The following is a 16,128-nucleotide window of genomic DNA, read 5'->3' as shown; positions in this document are numbered from 1 at the left end:
CAAGGGGGCGGGAGCGTCCCGCTCTTCCCCCGCCCCGGTAGGGGGCGCAGGTCTCGGGCCTTTCCGCCTTGCCCCCCGTGGAGCGCGGAGTCCCTATGGGCCGCGCCGCGCCGCCTTCCCGGGCGTGGGGCCCTGCCCCTGAGCCCCCTGCCGGTCCCACGTGCCTTGGGGCTTGCTGTGCCAGGGGCCGCTCTCTGGTCTGCTTCCCACACGCTTGTTTTGGGGGGCTGGGGAAGGTCTAGAGCCAATTGCTCTAGAACATGTCTTTACACAGCCCCCGCCCCCTGGCCTTTCTGGAGGATGCCCCACAGCAGGCGAGCTGACCCCGTGCGGAGCGCTGTGCATGGCCAAGGATGGCGTGAGGGCTTGTCGATGCAACCAGATTGAAGCTGAGGGGAGTTTGTCTTAGAGTGATCTAGATCACAGACTAGTCCGGGCCTGGTTCATCTGAAGACCTCATGGTCCTTTTGGGATCCAGGAAGTGGGCTGGCGAAGCCCGTCCACTGCTAAAGGATCCCCCCCAGCCTAGAAGGGGGATCCACAGGACCTAGATTCCAATTAATTTCGGGGGACAACTAATGAAATAACAGGGACGGGAGTGCGGTCAAAGGGTCAAACGAAGGGAACCGGACGAGGACACCGAGCAGAGAGCCCCGGACAGCACCCACTGCTCCTCAAAGGCGTCAAGGGAGTCAGAGGACGCTGCCCATGAAGACCTCATGGTAAGAGAGTTTCTGCCTATCCTGCCCCTGCTTTCTCCATCCATGGACCTCAGATTGAAAACTCCTGACGTAGAGCAAACCTAATCCCTGCCTTTGCCTTCCCAGAGAGGCAAGGGGGGTGAGGTAATATTTTTTTTTATGGACCAAACTTCTGTTGGTGAGAGAGACAAACTCGGAAGCTTGACTCACTCACCATCAGAAGTTAGTCCAATAAAAGATGTTACCTCGCCCACCCTGTCTTTCTAATATCCTGCCACTCGCACCGCTACAACACTTTCCTTCTCAGACAGGCTGATGGAGGATTTGAAGTGCACTCGGCAAATTATGACAGATTAGAAAGCTCCCCTTGCCTTGTAGTCCGAGAGGAGTTAGAAGGATTTGCTTTGCTCTGAGTCAGTCTAGTCCATTTTAGAACAAGGCAGTCCCTTTCCCATCCTTCCTGCATTACAATGATGGGAGTTTGCCGTGCTGTAAACCGATCTAGCTCGAACTAGAACAGCTCGGTGCTCTTCTTCCTGCATTGGGAGGGGTGATATTGCGCTAGACCAATCCAAGCCGATCTAGAATAATGCCAACCTGAGTTGAAGCTGTGCGTGGGACTGGCGAAATAAAACAAACCCTACGCGCCGTCAACATTTTTCTTGCCGTGAAGCTGTTCGGCCACTAGGGGCCGCTGCTCAAAGCTTTCCCATAAGCACAGACACTTGGGGGAGGAGACTTCCACGTGATCCTGGGTGAGTCGATCTGGTCACCGGAAAGCCATAGAGCTGGGGCTGGGCAGTATCGCGAGAGTTACTCTCCAATCGCTATGGAGACGGGGCCCAGGCTGTGCCCGGCGAAGATGGAGTCCAGGCGGCGGGCAGGGCCCTGAAAGGCCGGGCCATGGCGGAGGCCCTGCAGGTGACCGAGCGCCAGCCTGTGCGGGGAGGGGGGCCGGGCTGGGGAAAGGTCCTCGGCCGCGTCAGCCCCGCGCAAGGTGCCGGGAGCCGGGAGCCGAGTCTCCCGCGGGCCGCAGGGGCGCCGGTGGGGAGTAAAACAGCCGCCGGTGGCGTTCGGCGGGATGCCAGCCCCGGGCCTGCTGAGCGACCCCGCCAGTGTTGTCTGGGGGCACTGGCCATGCTGGGCTTCCGGGTCCCTAACGGCCCGCCGGCCCGCGGAGCGCCCACGTGCCGAACTGGGACCGTCTCTGGAGGCACCCGCAGGGGAAGATGGGACCTTTAACATGAGCAGCATTTAAGTGGTTTTTCGTCTTCTAAGTGCTTTGCAATCATGAACTAGGGAGAGCCCATAGTAACACGAAGGGGAAAGTGGGCTTCCCTGTAAACGTCATCCGAAGGTGTTTGTGTTTATTATTAGACCAAAATAGTTGAAAACCAGCCCTATGATGAGAGTCTAGAGATTAACGACTCAGAAGAGGTTGCCAGTATCTACACACCAACTCCGCAGCAGCAAGGTAGGGAAAGCCTAATTTCACATCCTGCTTCTGTCTTTCTTACTAAAACCGTTTGTCTCTTTCCTTAAAACTAAAATGCTGACCAACCTCAGGTATGCTATTGGCACCTTGATCTTGGTTGTTATATCTTCTTAAAAATACTCTGATGGGATTTAAGTCTTCTCCATAAAATTGGGAGAGTGAGCAGATTCACTGGGATTTGCTCATAAGCATATTACTATCAGGAGGTAAAATAGAATACATTCACACATTTTTATTAATGAAATGTGCTCACTGCAACAAAGCTAGTGAGATCAGATATGGTAATGGCAATTGTCACTGAAATCTAGGTCTGCATCTAGGACATGGTTGGTTTAACATGGATTTGGGCTTCTCCACCATGGCCAGCCCCTGCATTATATTCTAGTTCAGCCAAAGCAAGTTGAAATTGTGAATAAGCATGATTGTTAAACTTGGGTGTAAGGCCTGTGTAGATAGGGCTTCATTCGTAAGTGCCTCAATGTAACAATCCATGTCGCAATCCCACAACCCAAACTTGGGTAGCATACAGAACCTTCTTGGTGATCTCTTCAACAGGTCCGAGGTCCACATGCCCACCGCTCAAAAGCATGGCTGATAACAGCAGTGATGAGTATGATGAAGAAATAAACAAGGTATGAAGTTGCCCATGTTCTCTGCTGTTACGCTTGATCACAGCATTTTGTAGCCCCACCTACTGGGGCCTTGTTATCTGCATCTTGAGTCCTACTGGGGAAATTGCAGGAAAGCAGCTTGGAAAGTTTTGTGATTTTTTGACACATTTTGAGTAGAAAGAAATGTAGTTGCAGTATCTTTTGGCAAGACACATTATTTATACTAGGGTGAAGGGAAGAAGGGGTCAGATTGCTCTTTCCTTCAGTTAGAACAGATGGAACAATTTAAGTGTACTAGGAAGAATAGATCTTTTCACATCATGGCAGCTGACACCATCTAATGTGGATATAATGAATACCAGGCCCATTGTCACTCAGTGGCTGAAATGGGATAAAAAGAGGGATGGGAAAAATCAAGGGCTTACACCCACATTTGGCTGTAAAGGCAGGGAGTGTTTTTTACAGCTTAGAGAAGATAAGATGATTCTGGGTCAGGACTCTTGGGTTCTGTTTCCATCTCTGCCACCAATTAGTTGAATGACTTTGGGTGAGCCAGTTCCCCCCATCGGTATTTCAGTTTCTCTGGCTGTAAAGTTGGGTCATACTACCAGCTACCTTGCAGGGACTTGGAGAGGGTGGAGTAATGTTTGCAAATCATTTTGAGATCCTCTAGGAGAAAGACAAATTATTATTTATTAGAACTGAAAATTTCCCCCACCACCACTGAAAACCATTCATTCGAGTTAGACTAAGAGCAGTGGCAACCTTAGATTAAATGTCTGTGCTGGCATTTCTTTTCCATGCCACTAGAGGAAGTTGTTTTTTTCTTACACAGCTGTGCCTCGCCCATTTGTGGCACTTTTGGACAGAGGGTGTTCTCTGTTTAGAATGAAAGATGATAGAGCTGGGAAATGGGGCTGCTGGAAATGTATGTTGCACCATAACTCTGGTTTTAACATTGACCTAGGAGAAGACGGTAGCCCAGTTGGCCACCCAGCGAGGATTTAGTGAGAATGAGGATGGGGAGGATGAGGACGACTCATCTGAAACTGACTCGGAGGATGATGATGATGATGAAGAGGAGCATGGAGCCCCTCTGGAGGGGTATGAGGGATTATTAATTCCTAATAACACTGAGAGTAGCCATGTGAATTAAAGTCAAGGTCTCCATTCTGAGAGAAGACTCCTAACAACCCAGTTGAATAATGTTGCATTCTAACAATATTGTGCAGATATGTCTTTACGTTAGCTATTGTGAGAATGAGGGGTTTAAAAGCTGAGGTTGATAAGGTGCAGGTGCAAGTATCCCCAAACAGCTCAGTGGTACTGTGGTTGGAGTGCTGCAATGGGAACTGTAAGTCTGAATCCAAGGTTTTGGAAAGCTGCTTTCAGAGTATCAGCCCTGAAAATGAAGATACAAGGATATAGCTATATTAAGTGGGGAGGAGGAATTCCATTGACCATGTGGACAGAAAGAGTGTCACTGGGGTTTAAAAAGCATCAGAAAAGACGCACTGTTCATACAATAGAACTGTTCTTAAACAGCTTGAAAATTGGATTCCTAAGCAAGATTCTGAATTGTTCATTGACACAGATAGGATTCTTAAATTTCAAATACGGCTGCCCAGTTTTCTTTCTCCAAATACCTACTCATGAATTTTATAACCAATGCAGTCAGTCTCTTGGAGGTAATGTAGGGGGTACCCAGGAGCCTGGCATAAACTGAGACTTAGTATAATAAACTAGCACTAATAGAGAACATGGTACATTAGTGGGCCCATTAATATGCTCAATGCATTGTGCTGCACAAAGAGTACATTTATTGCCTTTTTGCAGACAAATTCATCTGCATACAGATGTCTAGCATGCAAGCCAGCCTGCCCCATGGGAAATAATTGTTTTATCATTACACTTACTGTAATATAACTTTTTTGAAAGTCTGGTCTGCTGCCCATCACCATGGTATTATTAATTCAACTCCAATCAAAAAAGGGGAGTATCTGGTAAAAGGGGGATCAGTGTTGTGAATGATGTTCTTATGGTGGAAACATGTCTTCAAAGAGGAAGAGTTTGCAGCATTTCGTAAAGATGTCAGACTGGATTCTCTTGATCTCTTCTGTAAATTTGTTCTGTAGCCAGATCCACCCCCTGCATAGGTGTGCTAAACCGGTGAAGGCATCCAAGGCCTTCTCTTCCTCTAACACACCCACAGAGAATCAGATATAAGTACCCCATAAAGTTAATCTGCATGAATCTATTGGGCTTGAATAGCTCTTCTTTTCTCTAGTGCCTACAACCCTTCAGATTACGAGTATCTACCAGTGTCTGCAGAGATTAAAGAGCTCTTCCAGTATATAAGAAGGTGAGTAGAAGGAGCACTAGTCTGCATTGGGATGTTGTTGTGGGGGATGAAATGTTTACAGAAGGAAATGCTTCTTTTCTGGATGATGATTTCCCCATGTAATTCTCAGGTACACTCCACAAATGATAGAGCTTGAACACAAAATGCAGCCTTTCATTCCAGACTTCATTCCAGCTGTTGGGGACATTGATGCCTTCTTAAAGGTACCCAGCTTTCAGACCTTCCCCTGTAACTCCTGTTGTGCAGGATCAAACAGTGCTCTCTCCCATGAAAACAATATTAATTTAGTGAGAGAAGCAGCGTTTGCTTTTTCTCTTTGTTGGAAGAGCAGCAATTTCAGCACACAGGATGCCAGACTAAGGGCCCAAACCCACTTATGGGGACTTGACCTCCTCAGCCCATAGTGTGGGGTTAACCCCTCCTGGACCAGTGTGGGGTTGGTGCACCCTGTCACAGTATCAGGAGATAAGTTGTTTGTTTTGTTTGTTTGTTTTAAATCTAATTCTTTCACAGACCCATAGAATAGCCTTTGCTAAAGGATTTGTATAAATATCTGGATTTTTTTTTATTAATCCTTGGCAGCCTAGCAATATTTACACAGCCACAGTTTTCTTTTTCAATAAAGACCCAATGTGTAACTGGGTTAGAATGCTCCCAATCTGCTACTATTTTAAGATGGCTGGCTTGACGGTACCTTGTAATATTTAAAACAGCTAGTCCAACCCATTTAATGGGTCTGAGTGAAGTATCTGCACTCACTCTGTCTTTTCATATTCCATATAAAATCTAACATCCTCCTGTGTATTCCAGCTAGGATTTTTATCTGGGGTGGTTACAAAAAATTTTGAAACAAGAAAGATATCCATGGCATGTTAACTTTGGCTCTTCTTCCCAACCAAGAAATGGAAAATTTACCCCAGCACTCCAGATCTCTTTTGATTTGCTGACATTTGGTGGTTTGACATTTTAATCACATAACTCTTCTAGGTTGTTTGAGATTTGAATTCCTAGCTACCCTACAGAATTTTGTTGCCCATTTGTACCCAAATGTTTTCTGGGGGAATGACTTATCAGAGTCCAGCAAATTCATAGCTAACATTTCAGAATTGTCAAAATTTTGTTAAATTTAGATGCTTTCCATAGTCATGGATTTTTTTTAAGATACTGATTTTAGGAAAATGTTTGGGTTAGATTAAAAAAATATTATAGCAGCAGCATGAAAAGCTATTTTCTATTGTGTTCCTGCAAGTTTTATATCTGTGATCAATTCATTATTCCTTATCCTCAATGCAAAGGCACCATGGCAAATGCAAAAAGTAAGAGACAATGGACATCCCAGCCTAGTCCCTCTGTATAATTCAAACGGGAGATTAAGCCCCATTAATTCACACAGCTGCTTTTGGGCTCATGTGAAGAGCATTTATCCAATTAAGGAACTGTGGGCCAGTGTTGTATGGGACAGGACTTGAAACAGCAAGTTCTGCTCTATTCTATCAAAAGTTTTCTCTGGGTCAAGTGATAACAAAATTAATTGATTTTTTTTTTTAAACTGGCATTATGAATGATTGAGTACTCTCCAAATATTGTCTGACATTGTCTATCCTTAATGAGTCGAATTTGATCTGGGCTTATATAAACTGAGAGCATGGGTGGCAGTCGGCTAACTAGTATTTTTGTTTAAAATCTTTGTTGTGATTCATCAGTGATATAAGCCTATAGGAGCTGCATAAAGTAAAGTCTTTTCCAACTTTAGGGAGACCAGCAGTAGCTTCTTTCATAGGTTGTGGAAGTCCCTCCCATAGCAGAATGGCAATGAAGATACCCTTCAGGGACCCACTAATAACTCCTTAACTACTATGTGAAATTTAGCTGCAAAACCATCAGGTGCTATTGTTTATTTCTCTACCCTTGCTCTTGCCTTTGAGATTTCTTCTTCTGTTATATCTGTATCTAAAGTTTCTTTATCAATTTTGTTTATCTTTGGCAAGCCTGCTAATTCCGAATATTTTTGAATTACCTCAGATACGTCAAACTCTGAAGTTTAGGGTTTTTTATAATTAGGAACAAAAGTAGCGTATATTTCACTGCATTGTGTAACTGTCTTTTGCTGATGGTTTTTAATTGGTGGAATAATCTATTCCTCTCTAATTTTTGTGTCCCTATCTTATCACTTTTATTTCCCCTTTCATAAAACATTTGCTTTTATACCTAAGGGTTTTTTTCAGTGGCATCTGCCATCAGCACATTCATTTTCCCCTGATGTTAGTTAGTTAGTTAGTTAGTTTATATACTTTTTTGAACGCGTTTTTATGAATGTCACAACATTTTTATCTGCAAGTCTGGTTTTATTTTTCCTAAGTGCTGCTTTCTTTTTTCTATTTAGAGGCTCTGTTTATCAGCTGGCCCCTAAATACTGCTTTACTTGCCTCCCAGAGAAGACCTTTTTATATTGTCTTATTATTTATTTTAAAGTATTGAACAATGTCCTTTTTAATTATTGCAACCTGATTTTTGTCCTGCAGAAGCAAGCAGTTCATTTTCCAAAAAAAGTGATCTTAGGATGATGCTAGCAAATATTACTTCCAGTGAGGCATGACCGGACCATGTAATGGTGCCAATTTCCATAGCACTGGTCTGCTTCACTAAGGATTTAGTAATTAACATTAAATCTATTCTAGTATGTATATTATGAGGGTATGAATTAAAATGTGTGAATTTGTTCCCCAGTGTTCGATTCTCTCCAGCAATCAGAGATTGAATTGTTGGCACAGAGAAGTCAATGCTGCACCTGCTTCCCTGTCCACCTTGTCTCTTTTATCCAATCTGTACCAGTAAGGAATATGTGTGCATTTGAAGTCTCCTCCAAGTATAATTTCCCGGTCTCCAAAACGTTGCAGTATTTGGGTATAAGCTGGCCATGCACAAAATTAAAGTTGGAAATTAGAAGAAGGTTTCTAACCATCAGAGGGGTGAGGTTCTGGAACAGAAGTTGTGGTGGCAAACAACTCAATTAGTTTTAGAGAGAGCTGGACAATTTTATGAGTCTGATTGTGTGTCAAGGTTGGTTGTGATAGTAGGGGGCAAGGCTCTGCAATCCTGGGACTCGCTTCCAGTTTGTCTTATGTTCCTAAAAGCTCATCCTTCAGTGTTTCTTTTGACCATCAGCCAGGGTCAGAAAGGGATGCTCCCCCATGTACTCTGTTTTTGTTTTGTTTTTTATCTGCTTCCTCTCAAACATCGGGGTGGCCGTGGCTGGAGCTGGGGACATTGGACAGGAAAACCCACAGCTCTTGAGAGGCACCGAGCATCCTTTCTCTCAGGTGCTTGGCTGGCTGATTCTCGCTCATATGCTCAGCGGTCTAACTGATTGCCACATGTGGGGTCATGAGAATGGCTTACGGAAAAACTTGAAATTATTATGAAGCTTTAGCTGTTTGAAGGCATGAATCCCTGTGTGGACATTCTCTCTCTCTCTCTCTCTCTCTCTCTCTCATTTCTAATTACATTGTATTCACAATTGTGTACCTGAATATGGCTTGATTTCCGTTTGTGAACTTCCATAGTATTTTTTGTATAAATTCCCCACTGCCTCCCTGGTTCCTCTCCTCTCCTGCATTCTTCTTCTTTTAAATCCAAAAATAAAATACCAACATAGTGTATAAATCAGTCCCCAAACAAATGTCCTTTGCTGAACCCTAAACCTTTGTACTCTCCCTATGAACTCTTGGACTGCTTCTCTTGCAATCCAAAGGTGGTATATTCTCCTCCTATGGGATCTTAATCCTCTATCATAGGGATAGATTACCATCTGGTCATTTGAGTTACATGGGGGGGATTAATACAGGACCCCTAAGGGCTCCTCCCCATCCGCTCTGTTTGCTCCAATCTCTTCCATCCATGCCCCCCTACGTACTCCCCCATTGTCCTTTATTTTGTCTACTTGTTAAAATACAGAACACGGTTATCAGAGTTATGATCACCCCAATTAAAGCAAACTTAGTACTGTTTTTCTTACAACATTAACATAGTTACTCTTCACATGTCCCTCAGGGATCCAAGTCCTCTTGTTCAGCTTCACTTCTGCTGTTTCAGTCTTTTGTCTTGTATTTTCCTATCCTTTCCTTGGATTTCACCATCTACCAAGGTTTTTTTTCAGAACTTAATCCAGAGGTAAAACTAAGGATGATCCTCCAGTATGTCTGAGATTTGGATTTCTGTCCTGAGTGACTGGAGTGTATTCGTTTCTCTTATTTACAATCTCTTACTGTATCATACTACTGATTTTGGAAGCTGTATGAGAGTGTAAATGGGATCCCCATCTGTAGTGGATATCTGGCCTCCTGAGTGCTGCTGTAATTTCCCCCAGCTCTCTTCTCTCTTTTAAAGTAAGGGCACAGAGGTTATGGAAAAACTGAGGTCTTTGAATAAAAGCTCTGAATGCTCTGTTTTTGTTTTTTTTTTTTTTTATAATGAAATCTTTCTGCTGATAATGATGAAATTTCACAATCAGATCTCTGAGTCTATTATGAGACCTAAGTGGACAAAGCAGAGCTTTTTTTTTTTGCTCTCTCCACTTTCACCTCTTCTGGTGAGCTGAGCTTTAGCAACTTTACCATGCACATCCTCCTTCAGTGGTTTCAGGCAGTCGTTTAATTCTGATGTTCCTTCTTGCTCTTTTTTTCTGTAGCATCCCATTTAAGCTGCAGCTCTTTTTCTGCTCCAGAATTGACATGCAGCTCCTCAACTCTGTCTCTCTCTCACCTCTTCCTCTAAGGCCAGTCTGTAGCACAGTGACTTGATCTTCCAAGTCTGTAATTTAGAGAAGCTCATTTTAAACAGTCTTTAAACTCCTGTTTTGAATTTAGAAGACAAAAAATTCAGTTCCTCTTTGTTTATCTGCAGGTTCCATGTCCCAATGGGAAGCCAGATAACCTTGGCTTGTTGGTACTGGATGAGCCATCCACAAAACAGTCAGATTCCACGGTGCTCTCTCTCTGGTTAACGGAAAACTCCAAACAGCACAATGTTGCAGTAAGTTATGAAGGAAAAAGAGCTGGTTACCCCACACTAAGCTTGGTAGAAAGATGGAGTCTTGTTCTAACCCGTGTGGCTGTACCACTACCATGGTTACAGCACAGTGAGGATTTGACTAAGTTCTCAGGAACAGGAAAACATCTTTCCCACCCACGCCTTTAGACTACAGCTAGCGTGTCTGCTCTCATTCACGCACATCTTAATAAACAGACTTTGGATCCATTTGTTTCCTTGGGTCAGAGCTTCATTCCCCTGTGGTTGTTGCTGTCTGGTTTGTGTTCTTTCCCAATTGCTCTTCTGCTCCTGTATGCAGACACTGGATGATATAGCGCAGCTGGGAAAGAGAACAAAACCACACAATCCAGCCAGGAATGAAGCATAGGATTTGCAGGGACCCACCAGCCTTGGAAAGTCTGTCTCCAGATTCTCATTTCTGTTCTCAGCAGCAAATAAAAGTGAAGAGCTTGGAGAATGCAGAGAAGAATCCCAAAGCCATCGATAACTGGATCGAGAGCATCAACGAGTTACATCGCTTCAAACCTCCTGCTACTGTGCACTACACCAGGTGAGCTCTCTGTACCCTCCTGCATTTGTATTTTACTCGGCTTACTCCTTATCACTTGTCTTACATGCAGAGATGCAGTTTGAGTATCCTTTAATCAATGAAATTTCTCTCCTGCTGACTGTGTAATTTGGATAGCTCTAGTTTGCCCTTATAGAAAGGGTGCATGTGTCAGTAGCTTGAGTGGGGGACTAAGAGTCAGGGCTCCTGGGTTCTATTTTCCCCCTGCCACTAATCTGTTGTTTGATGTTGGACAAGTGACTTACTCTTTATTTCAGTTTCCTCACCAGTCATATGAGGATAGTAATACTGACTTGCCTGAGAGTAGGACTGAGGGGCTACTCTAATGTTTGTGAAGTGCTTAGATATCCTGAGATGAAAGGCTCTGTATGACAGCAAAGAACTATAGTTAGCTCTTTTCAAAATGCTGAGTCAGGAGAGAGGAGGAACTTTGTTGGCCTACAGATGTTGCACTGCAGTGATAGGGGTTTTAGAAATGCAGATACAGAGTTAGACTAATGGTTTATTTAGAGAAGATAAAAACATCAACTCATCAGAATTATTCTTGCCATGATTGTGAAGAAGGAATTGATCTCTCATGAGATACTTGGTAAATGGTTACAGCTATGGATTGTGTACAAGTCAAAATCTCTGACACAGGAATGAATGTGTGCATTCTCTCCATGTTACCTTTACTTGGCTCATCTACTCTTAACTGAAATTCCTATTGATTCATAACTCCTCAGCAAAACTCTCCCTTGATTTTTGAAACCTACAGCTGTGTATGTTTGTGTCTTTAACTTTGCAAGTGAGTTTGGTCCCCCTTTAAATCTTGAGCACCTTTGCAAAGCGCTTTGAGGAAGGTATTATTTATTAGAAAAGCTCTCACCCTGCTTTGTCAGTATCCCCAAACCTGACTTGCACAGTCCCCGCTTTTCCAGGCCTGAGCTCACCACACACCTCTGCCAAAACTCCTTAGTCCCAGCCAGCAGCCCCAGTGCTGTCCCATAAGCCTCTCCTGTGAAGAGATTTGTAGCATGTATAGATTGTGATAGCCAGATGTGTGGATTAATCTGAGACTATCAAACTCATTTTCCCATGTGATCCAAATCAGACTTGATCCCAGACCTCCAGAGGTGTAGTACAGTAACTCTCATTCTATAGCAGGTGTAGTGAAATCTGTGGATGACTTGCTCTTGTCTCTTGCAATATGGTGTTGGCACCTTGTTTTGACTACTGTGAAAGCTGCTTAATCAGTACCACACTTGTGTGTGCTCATAGGTGCGAATGTGTGTCTGTTTTCTCTCTCTGTGAGGACAAGAGTGCAGTTGCTGTCACACTCTCTCCATTCACACCAGTGTGTTGTCAGTGCACTGTCAGGAAGCCCCACATCCAGCAAAATTAATGCTGGCATACTGTGTTTTTACATGCAGGGTTGTTTTTCTCCCCTTGCAGGCCAATGCCTGATATCGAGACTCTGATGCAGGAATGGTCCCCAGAATTTGAGGAGCTCTTGGGAAAGGTATGTTGTCAGCCTGTCTAACAGCTACCCCAGCTGTGTATTACAGGCATAATCTGGGCTTTTGTTTCACTTTGGCCTGTTTTGCTATTTGCCTACTCTGTGTTATCCCTCATTAACGCAGGCTGGCTCAGAGTTGTTTGGGTTTCCCGTATTAATATGACGGAAAACCACCTTGCAACCAATGACCAGGCAAATTGGTATGTTCTAGCTCAAGCTCAAGCCAGCCAGGTCACTCAATGGTGCTTGAAAGCTGCCACCCTATGATGCCTATTCAGTGGCCTGTGTGAAATGGGTGAGTGAGTTTCAGCTCAATTCCTAGTGAACAGGCATCCACATGTTGGTAGGGATACCAAGTGATGAATGGGCCTTAAAGGTTTCCCTCCATATAAAGTAGGCTGTGCCTGCTCTGTGTTGGGGTAATACTAGTACGTATTCTTGCTGTATGGAAACTGAACAAGAGCTGGATCCTGAGTCACTCTTCCCATGTCCTGTCTAGGTAAGCCTTCCTACTGCGGACATCAACTGTGGCCTGGCTGAGTATATTGACATGATATGTGGTAAGCAGAGGACCCGTACTTGTCACTCTCATCTTCTTCTCAGAGTCAGCAGAGTGCCAGCTCCTCACCATCCTCCAAGCACCACCATGCACAAACTATAAAGTGTTACATGCCTAAAGGGGTGTCTGAGCAGGTAGCACTTCCTCCCGACAGCAGTGCTCTCAGGCTGTTTGGAGGAGGTATCGCAGGTGAATTATTTGATTCCCCTCCCATTCAAGCTTAGTCTTTTATGTCACCATGCCCCAGGTGTGGGAGCGAGCCTGCCCCCGGTGGGCGGGCTGATAGGAGGTCCCTTCAGAACCTCTAGCAGTTCCACACTGCATCAAGGTGAATAACCCTGACCCAGAGCTTTCATTTCAAAACTTTGTTTTCCTGGAGATGGGTGTTGTGCTCCCAGTATCATGTCCTTGTGTGGAGAAACAGATGGGTCCCATATTTCTAAACGTGTCTGTTCCCTCTGGATATTCAGGGCGGGCTTTGTCCTATTCACCGCTAACCTCCTGACTGCACAGTAGCCTAGTAGCACTAGAGATGGAACCACAGTTAGGAAAAATAAGACAGCTGGAGGTAAGTTCAGCCCTGACCTAAGCTGATGCATCTCCCGGTGACGGCAGTTGGGACAAAGAACTGAATTTGTAAAGCCCCAAACACTGGAGATGCTCAGAGGATATTACTACTTGGAGAGGGCCAATATCCAGGCAGCAGGGTTGTGTTCAGTATCCTTACATTGTTTTGTCCTAGCTATTCTGGACATTCCTGTCTATAAGAGTCGGGTCCAGTCCCTGCATGTCCTCTTCTCGCTGTATTCAGAGTTCAAGAACTCACAGGTAGGTAACTCCAGCCCTGTCCACCACCTTCCAGGCTATTGCTGTTAGAATGCTCAAGGGGGGGCACGCAGGGAGAAAGAGAGGCAGAGTTAAGCCACTTGTCCTGAAATTCACAATAGCTCCCCTGCACTGCTGAAGAGCCCAAGACAACAGTGCCTGTCCTGGCCAAAGAACATCGCTTTCTGAAGTGTTACCATTATTTCCTAACAATCTTAGCTTCAGTGCATTTTTTTTTTTTTGACCTTGCATGCTTCCCATGCCCATGACTCACAAGGATTCATTCCTTCATCCAACACTTGCATAGAGTGACCCTCTTTCAGCAAACTCCAACCAACTCCCCCTTTCTCAATACATAGCTATTCTATCTCTGATGTAGAACACTGACTTGAGTTATTTTTTCTAGTACCAGAATTTCCCACACCTCTTGATCTCAGTCACTAGTTTTAGAGTTGCTCCTCTTCCACCAAATGCTGTGGTACTTCTACTAGCAGCTGGAAAATGAATGATCAGTTCTTTTGGGCTCTTATAGAAAGCAGTTTGCAGGACGATTCAATAAAATACCAACACCCTGTTATTTCCCTTCTCGAGCCTCCAAGGATTTTCCAAAATGTCTTTATTTTTTGGACACATATGCTATATATGGAGAAATCCTCCTTACGTTCTCTCCAGTATTTGCCCATCCCTGTACAATAAATTCACTTATTTCTAAGGGTACTTAGGTTCCACTGATTAATTGAATGTACTTTTCATTTTTTATTAATGTGTTTATGGAGGTGTGGGGACCATTGACCCATGTTTCTCCTTTCTTCCTACATCAACATTCTCTTTTTATCAATGTAGTTACTTTCTCTAAATAACAGATTTTGTGTAGAGTGGAAAGGAAGCCATTATGTTTCATGAATGTAGTTGAGTGGCTTTTCAAATTGCATCAGTTTCTGCTTAGAGGTGTACCTTTTTGTGGGGGTTAGTTGAAAGAATACCTCACACTTACAATATTGTCATAGTGGAATTCTGATGGTTTTTTGGGAGTTGCTTTTCATTTAGTGGTCTAAATATTTTATCTCTAAACAGCTGGTTGTGTGTGTGTTAAGTGACCAGAGCAAGTAACTATACTAACACAGTCTCCTTTCCCCCACAGCATTTCAAAGCCCTGGCTGAAGGGAGAAAGGTAGGGGGTCCTCCATCAAATCCACCCTCACAAGCAGGAGAGACAGAAGTGTTAAGCTTCAGCTGAGAAAAACCCTTTCTTCATGAGCTGGGACCTGCACCTCGGAGTAGAGCCTTGGCCTAAGCCAATCAGTAGAGCAAGGCAAAGCATTACTGAAACCTCAGTCTTTCTGTGTGTACTGGCAGATGGACAGGGTACGACTCCGATGAATTAGCAGAAGTTAGAATTTAGCTCATGGTGTTTAATTGTAAATGCTGCATGACCCTTTTCCTTTGGCTCATTCCCAGAGTATTCAGCATTAAACAAGTGCTTGTGAGCGGGAGCACCTCAGCAAGGGTAAGTGTGTTTGGTACTTGAAATCAGCTTGGGAAGAGCATCTCCTTAATGACATATAACCCTTCCTCTGCCCATGCAGAATTTGAACTCCTTTTATAGCCATTCCCTAGACTGCTAAACCTTGTGGCTCTGCAGTCTGCTGAGCTTCAGAGTTGGTTCTAATGATTGGGAACGTGACTCTCTTTCCCCCCAAGCAAATATTTAGAAGAGTTTAGCCCAGAGACCCAGCCTGCATTGCTGGGGAACCAAGATTTCACTGCAGGAATGTGCTTTGAATTGCTTCTCTCAAAACACTCCATTAGGAGATGAGTACAAGATTCAGCCACTAAATGGAGAGATGAACAGCTCTAAGGGCCACAAACATGTCATTCACCTGGAGGTGGGCTTAGGCATTTTTAATAGTGATGTATTCACCACACTTCATGTACTTGTGTAAACCTGTGCTACAAGGGGGAAGAGCTGTCACTGGAAGCAGTTGAAGGGCAGAAGGTGGTGTTTGGGATGGACCTCTGCTCTGTAGCAGGAGCCCAGTAGTAGCCACTCAAGGGAGAAAATTAAGGGGACCAACAGGAGGCAGAGGGTGGTACTACCCTCATATTAAGGCAGAGGGGAGTCTGTTTCCCCCTTGTTTGCTGTAGGTAGCATCAGTTAACACATGAAATGTCCTCTTTATCAGCCTCTGGGTAGAGATGAGGGCACTATCTCTGAGCCATGTCAGCCAAGTGTAAATCCAGCAGAATTTGGCCCAGTATTGTCCTGCATTTTGGGAGAAGAGGACAGATCACCAGAAATAACCAGTCACTGCTACAGACGATTTGGTTTATTGCTGTTGGAAGAATTTTCCAGACACTGTTGAGTCAGTGCTCTGAAAGAGATCCTTGGGGTGAAGACCACTTAAGACTCCCTCAGGGTAGTTGGTCATTAAAGCAGCTAAGCCAAGGTAGGTTCCTCCA

At 44.3% G+C, this 16,128-nt stretch overlaps 1 protein-coding gene across 6 annotated transcripts; it reads left to right on the top strand.

The window, feature by feature from the left end:
* Nucleotides 1–91: 91 nt before the first annotated feature.
* IFT46 (intraflagellar transport 46) lies at nucleotides 92–15,174 on the top strand. Of its 6 annotated transcripts, none has more exons than XM_038380769.2 (12): nucleotides 92–722; nucleotides 2,079–2,175; nucleotides 2,752–2,828; nucleotides 3,775–3,911; nucleotides 5,095–5,169; nucleotides 5,279–5,372; nucleotides 10,072–10,200; nucleotides 10,647–10,768; nucleotides 12,221–12,287; nucleotides 12,784–12,844; nucleotides 13,586–13,671; nucleotides 14,810–15,174. In XM_038380769.2, the coding sequence occupies exons 1-12, from the start codon at nucleotides 720–722 to the stop codon at nucleotides 14,903–14,905; spliced, it is 1,044 nt and encodes a 347-aa protein (XP_038236697.1). In that variant the 5' UTR covers nucleotides 92–719; the 3' UTR covers nucleotides 14,906–15,174. The 6 variants fall into 6 exon arrangements, with proteins under 6 accessions (XP_038236697.1, XP_043356839.1, XP_043356840.1 ...); XM_043500904.1 differs by having other exon boundaries at nucleotides 101–461; XM_038380768.2 differs by lacking the exon at nucleotides 92–722 and adding an exon at nucleotides 766–1,622 and having other exon boundaries at nucleotides 10,650–10,768.
* The last annotated feature ends 954 nt before the right edge of the window (nucleotides 15,175–16,128 follow it).

This window comes from Dermochelys coriacea, chromosome 22 (assembly GCF_009764565.3).
Source record: "Dermochelys coriacea isolate rDerCor1 chromosome 22, rDerCor1.pri.v4, whole genome shotgun sequence".
In the NCBI taxonomy this organism is placed as follows: domain Eukaryota; kingdom Metazoa; phylum Chordata; order Testudines; family Dermochelyidae; genus Dermochelys; species Dermochelys coriacea.
This window is presented reverse-complemented; position numbering and strand designations above follow the sequence as displayed.